The 7,423-nt window shown below is 42.0% G+C and overlaps 1 protein-coding gene across 1 annotated transcript; it reads left to right on the top strand.

The window, feature by feature from the left end:
• Positions 1-3,868: 3,868 nt before the first annotated feature.
• LOC115199204 (cell wall protein DAN4-like) lies at positions 3,869-6,016 on the top strand (the record flags this gene model as incomplete). The annotated part of the gene is made up of 3 exons (XM_029761832.1): positions 3,869-4,102; positions 4,361-4,414; positions 5,636-6,016. Coding segments are annotated over 3 exons (669 nt in total), but the record flags the coding sequence as incomplete, so codon positions are not given.
• Between the last annotated feature and the right edge of the window lie 1,407 nt (positions 6,017-7,423).

Genomic DNA, 7,423 nt, shown 5'->3' with positions numbered 1-7,423 from the left:
CTGCCAGAGGCCCGGACAACAGGCCCTCAGATTTGACACACTGAACTCTGTCGGAGAAGTAGTTGGTGAACCAGTCGAGGCAATCATTTGAGAAACCAAGGCTGTTGAGTCTGCCGATGAGGATGTGGTGATTGACAGAGTCGAAAGCCTTGGCCAGGTCAATGAATACTGCTGCACAGTACTGTTTTTTATCGATGGCGGTTAAGGTATCGTTTAGGACCTTGAGCGTGGCTGAGGTGCACCCATGACCAGCTCTGAAACCAGATTGCATAACGGAGAAGGTACGGTGGGATTCGAAATGGTCGGTGATCTGTTTGTTAACTTGGCTTTCGAAGACCTTAGAAAGGCAGGGTAGGATAGATATAGGTCTGTAGCAGTTTGGGTCAAGAGTATCCCCCCCTTTGAAGAGGGGGATGACCGCAGCTGCTTTCCAATCTTTGGGAATCTCAGATGACACGAAAGAGAGGTTGAACAGGCTAGTAATAGGAGTTGCAACAATTTCGGCAGATAATTTTAGAAAGAAAGGGTCCAGATTGTCTAGCCCGGCTGATTTGTGGGGGTCCAGATTTTGCAGCTCTTTCAGAACATAAGCTGACTGGATTTGGGAGAAGGAGAAATGGGGAAGGCTTGGGCGAGTTGCTGTGGGGGGTGTAGTGCTGTTGACCGGGGTAGGGGTACTACATTCACTAACACTACTACTACCTCTACTACTACTACTACTAAAAATATGATCAAAAAATTTGATCATATTACTCCAGTGCTAGCCTCCCTACACTGGCTTCCTGTTAAGGCAAGGGCTGATTTCAAGGTTTTACTGCTAACCTACAAAGCATTACATGGGCTTGCTCCTACCTATCTTTCCGATTTGGTCCTGCCGTACATACCTACACGTACGCTACGGTCACAAGACGCAGGCCTCCTAATTGTCCCTAGAATTTCTAAGCAAACGGCTGGAGGTAGGGCTTTCTCCTATAGAGCTCCATTTTTATGGAATGGTCTGCCTACCCATGTGAGAGACGCAGACTCAGTCTCAACCTTTAAGTCTTTACTGAAGACTTATCTCTTCAGTAGGTCCTATGATTAAGTATAGTCTGGCCCAGGAGTGTGAAGGTGAACGGAAAGGCTGGAGCAACGAACCGCCCTTGCTGTCTCTGCCTTGCCGGTTCCCCTCTTTCAACTGGGATTCTCTGCCTCTAACCCTATTACAGGGGCTGAGTCACTGACTTACTGGTGTTCTTCCATGCCGTCCATGGGAGGGGTGCGTCACTTGAGTGGGTTGAGTCACTGACGTGGTCTTCCTGTCTGGGTTGGCGCCCCCCCCTTGGGTTGTGCCATGGCGGAGATCTTTGTGGGCTATACTCGGCCTTGTCTTCGGACGGTAAGTTGGTGGTTGTAGACATCCCTCTAGTGGTGTGGGGGCTGTGCTTTGGCAAAGTGGGTGGGGTTATATCCTGCCTGTTTGGCCCTGTCCGGGGGTATCATCGGATGGGGCCACAGTGTCTTCTGATCCCTCCTGTCTCAGCCTCCAGTATTTATGCTGCAGTAGTTTATGTGTCAGGGGGCTAGGGTCAGTCTGTAACATCTGGAGTATTTCTCTTGTCTTATCCGGTGTCCTGTGTGAATTTAAATATGCTCTCTCTAATTCTCTCTTTCTCTCTTTCTTTCTTTCTCTCGGAGGACCTGAGCCCTAGGACCATGCCTCGGGACTACCTGGCATGATGACTCCTTGCTGTCCCCAGTCCACCTGGCCATGCTGCTGCTCCAGTTACCACTGTTCTGCCTGCGGCTACGGAACCCTGACCTGTTCACCGGATGTGCTTGTTGCACCCTCGACAACTACAATGATTATTATTATTTGACCATGCTGGTCATTTATGAACATTTTAACATCTTGACCATGTTCTGTTATAATATCCACCCGGCACAGCCAGAAGAGGACTGGCCACCCCTCATAGCCTGGTTCCTCTCTAGGTTTCTTCCTAGGTTTTTGGCCTTTCTAGGGAGTTTTTCCTAGGGAGTTTTTCCTAGCCACCGTGCTTCTTTCACATTTGCTGTTTGGGGTTTTAGGCTGGGTTTCTGTACAGCACTTTGAGATTTCAGCTGATATACGAAGGGCTATATAAATACATTTGATTTGAATTGATTTGATTTGATTTACTACCACCACTACTAATAATTTCAATATAACTACGAATACTACTACTACTTTCACTACTACTACCAATACCACCACTACCATTACTTCTACTACTACTACTACTTTCACTACTACTAACAACAAATACTATTACTAATACCAATACCAATACTACTACTACTACCCCTACTACTACTATTACCAATACTACTACTACTTTCACTACTACTTCTACCACTACTACTACCACCACTACTACCACCACTACTACCACCACCACTACTACCACTTTTGAATACTACTACTACTACTACTACTACTACTACTACTACTACTACTACTACTACTACCACCACTACTACTACTACCACTCCTACTACTTTCACTACTACTTCTACCACTACTACTACTACCACAACAAATACTACTAATACTTCTTCTACTACTACTACTATCACTACTACCACTAATTTCACTACTACTTTCACTACTACTTCAACCACTGCTACTACTTCCACTAATACTACTTCCACTACCACTACTACTAATACTACTACTTTCACGTCTAACACATTCACCACTACAACTACTACCACTACTACGACTACTACTGGTACTACTTCCACTATTAGTACCATTACTACTACTGCTACTACTACTAGCACTACTAATATTAATTTTACTACTACTACTTTCACTACTACTACCATTACGACTTCCACTACCACTACTACCTCTACCACTACTACTACTTTCACTACTACCACTTCCACTAATACCACTACTACTACTACTACTACTTCCCTTAATACTACTACTACTACCACTACCACTACTACTACTTTCACGAATGCCACCACTCATACTACAAATACTACTACTACTACTTCCACTACTACTACAACTACTACTACTACCATCACTACTTCTTTCACAAGTACTACTACTTCTTCTACTACTACTAGTACAGCCACAACTTTTACCACTACTATCTCTACCACCACAACTACTTCCACCACTACTACTTCTACTACCTTTAGCACTATTACTAAAACTACTACTACTACTACAACAACTACTACCACAACAACCACTACTACTACTACTACTACCACTACTACAACTTTCACTGCTACTACCATCACTACCACTACCGCTAATACTACTTCCACTACTACTACCACTACCACCGCTACTACTACAACTACTACTACCACTACTGCGTCTACCATTACCACTACCTATGCTAATACTACTACTATTACTATTACTAGTACTAGTACTACTACTTCCACTACTACCACTGCCACTACCAATACATCTGCTTATACTTCTACTGCTATTACTACTACTAGTAATGCTACTACTACAACTATTACTAATACCACTACCATTAACACAACCTCTGCTACTACTGCTACAACTACTACTACTACCATCACCACAACTGCTACTACTACTACCACTACTACTACTTTCACTACTACCACCACTTCTACTACAACTACTACTAATACCACTACTACTACTACCACTACTACTACTTTCACAACTACTACCACTTCTACTACTACTACTACTACTACTACTACTACTACTTCTACTGCCACCACTACTACCACTACCGCTACTTCTACGTTCATTACTACTACTACCACTACTACTACTACCACTACTACTACTACCACTAATACTACTAACAATACTACCAATACTACTAATTTCACTACTCTTTCTGCCACTACTACTACTTCCACTAATACTACTACAACTACCACTACTACTACTAATACTACCATGTTCATGTCTTCCATATCCACCACTACAACTACTACCACTACTACGTCTACCACTAGTACTACTACCACTACTATTAGCACTACTAATACCAATTCTACTACTTCTACTTTCACTACTACTGCAATTACGACTTCCACTACTTATACTACCTCTACCACCACTACTGCTTTCACTACTACCACATCCACTAATACTACTACTACTACTACTACTACTACTACGTCCATTAATACTACTACTACTGCCACTACTACTACCACAACCACTGCTTCTTCTTTCACTACTTCTACTACCACTACTACAACTTCCACTACCACTACTACCTCTACCACTACTACTACTTTCACTACTACCACTTCCACTAATACCACTACTACTACTACTACTACTTCCCTTAATACTACTACTACTACCACTACCACTACTACTACTTTCACGAATGCCACCACTCATACTACAAATACTACTACTACTACTTCCACTACTACTACAACTACTACTACTACCATCACTACTTCTTTCACAAGTACTACTACTTCTTCTACTACTACTAGTACAGCCACAACTTTTACCACTACTATCTCTACCACCACAACTACTTCCACCACTACTACTTCTACTACCTTTAGCACTATTACTTGCACTACCACTACTACTACTACTACTACCACTACTACACCTTTCACTGCTACTATCACAACTACTACTTTTACTACCACTTCCACTAATAGTACTTCCACTTCTACTACCACTACCACCGCTTCTACCAGTACTACCACTATTACTACCACTACTGCTACAACCACTACCACTACCTATGCTAATACTACTACTGCTATTACTACTACTAGTACTGCTACTACTACTACTTTCACCACTACTACCACTACTGCTACAACCACAACCAATTCCTCTGCTAATACTTCTACTGCTATTACTACCACTAGTACTGCCACTACTACTACTACTGCTAATACCACTACCAGTAACACTACCTCTGCTACTACTACTACTACTACTACTACCACTACTGCTACAACTACTACAACCACTACTACTACTTCCACCAATACTACTACTACTACAACTACTGCTACCATTACCACCACTACTACTACCATTAACACCACTATTGCTACCATTACCACCACTACTACTGCTGCTGTTGCAGCTACTGCTGTTGCTGCTGCTGCTACTACTACTACTGCTGCTACTACTGCTTCTACTGCTACAACTACTGCTGCTACTTCTACTGCTACTGATACTTCTATTACTACTACTACCACTACCACTACTACTACTTACAGTATTACTACTACTACTAGCACTATTACTACCACTACTACTACCACTACCACTACCGCTGCTACCACTATTTTCAGTACTACTACAACTACTGCTGCTACTACTGCTACTACTATTACTACTACTACTACTACTACTACTACCACTACCACTACCTCTGCTTATACTACTACTACTACTACTACTACTACTACTACTACTACCACAACTACAACTTTCACTGCCACTACCACTCCTACTACTACTACTAGTTTTGCCACTACTACTACTACTAATACCACTACTACCAGCACTATTACTACCACTACTACTACCACTACCACTGCTACCACTATTTTCAGTACTACTACTACTACTGCTGTTGCTGCTACTGCTGTTGCTGCTGCTGCTACTACTACTACTGCTGCTACTACTACTACTACTGCTTCTACTGCTACAACTACTGCTGCTACTACTACTGCTACTGCTACTACTATTACTACTACTACCACTGCTACTACTACCACTACCTCTGCTAATACTACTACTACTGCTTCTACTGCTACAACTACTGCTGCTACTACTACTGCTACTACTACTACTATTACTACTACTACCACTACTACTTCCACTACCACTACCACTACCTTTGCTGATACTTTTACTGCTACTACTACTACTACTACTACTACTACTACTACTACTACCAGTAACACTACCTCTGCTACTACTACTACTACTACTACTACTACTACTACTACTTCTACTGCTACTACCACTACCACCACCACTACTACTTCTACTACCACTATTACCACTACTACTGCCACTACTACTACTACTACAACTACTACTACTAACATTACCACCACTACTACTACTGCTGCTGTTACTACTACTACTGCCACTACTACTACTACTACTACTACTAACATTACCACCACTACTACTACTGCTGTTGCTGCTACTGTTGTTGCTGCTGCTACTACTACTGCTACTACTACTACTACTACTACTACTACTACTACTACTTCTACTGCTACAACTACTGCTGCTACTACTACTGCTACTGCTACTACTATTACTACTACTACCAGTACCACTTCAACTACAACCCCTAAGGGACAATGCAGTGTAGACTCAACATCCCAGATGGCACAGTCAGCTGACTGTGGAAACCCCTGTGTTATGGAGTCATGGCTGGCATGTTGCAGAGGAAGCGTCTGTGTGGTGTATGAATAAAACCTCCTAATCTTCCAATCCAATCTGCAGAAAATCAAGATCGGATCCACCGAACCAAAGCTTTGTTTTCTCTGACTCCCCCAGGGCTCCTCAGGAGAGAAGCTGGTAGAGATGAGGAGAGAGTAGAGGGAGTCATTTCACCCCAAAAAACACAATGAAGAGGATTTCCACACCCACCATCTCAGATTGTACCAAAATCATTTCTGTAGTTGAAAACAGATAATGTTTGCATTCCTGCGACATTATTTTGTTGAAATATAATTTGATCTCTGATAAATTAAGATAATTGATTGCACGCAATTTGCCTGTTATAATGTATAGGATTCATATACTATTCAATCAATATAGTACCTAACATCTGACTTGGACCATATTTCTTCCTAACAACGAGTAAGACATGAGGAATCAAATAAAATAATCAATAGCCACCCACAGATGCCCAACACTCCACTCCAATCCCAACCCAATAACCAGTATACAGAATCAGTCCTCTATGTTTGACAAGTAGTATGGAGCTGCTGGTTGGAGTATTGTTACTTCATCCTTTGTAACATATTCCCTGGGAATCTGGTGATGTTTTACTTTTATTTCTGTCATGAGAAATTAGTAATTGAAGTTGCATTACTTGTTGCATTACTTTCATTATTTACCATAAATTAGCGTGAAAGTCCCACATTTTGCCCACTAGATGCCACTGGTCCTGCAACTGCCACCAAACCCTTTTATGTGCCTTGCTTGTCTCGTGCTTATTAAATGGATCACAACGTTTCCCTAGCAACGTTGGGTAGAAAACCAATAGCTGAAATGACATGGAATGACCCTAGACCCCAAGAGAGGGCAGCAGAGAGAGAGAGAGACCAAATCATGTGAAAAGAAAAAGATAATTACTTGACACATTGGAAAGAATTTACAAAAAACTGAGCAAACTACAATGCTAGTTGGCCCTAAACAGAGAGTACA

The sequence above is a fragment of the Salmo trutta genome, chromosome 8 (genome assembly GCF_901001165.1).
Source record: "Salmo trutta chromosome 8, fSalTru1.1, whole genome shotgun sequence".
Lineage (NCBI taxonomy): Eukaryota > Metazoa > Chordata > Actinopteri > Salmoniformes > Salmonidae > Salmo > Salmo trutta.
Note: the sequence above shows the minus strand (reverse complement) of the source record. Positions and strands in the feature narration are given on the sequence as shown.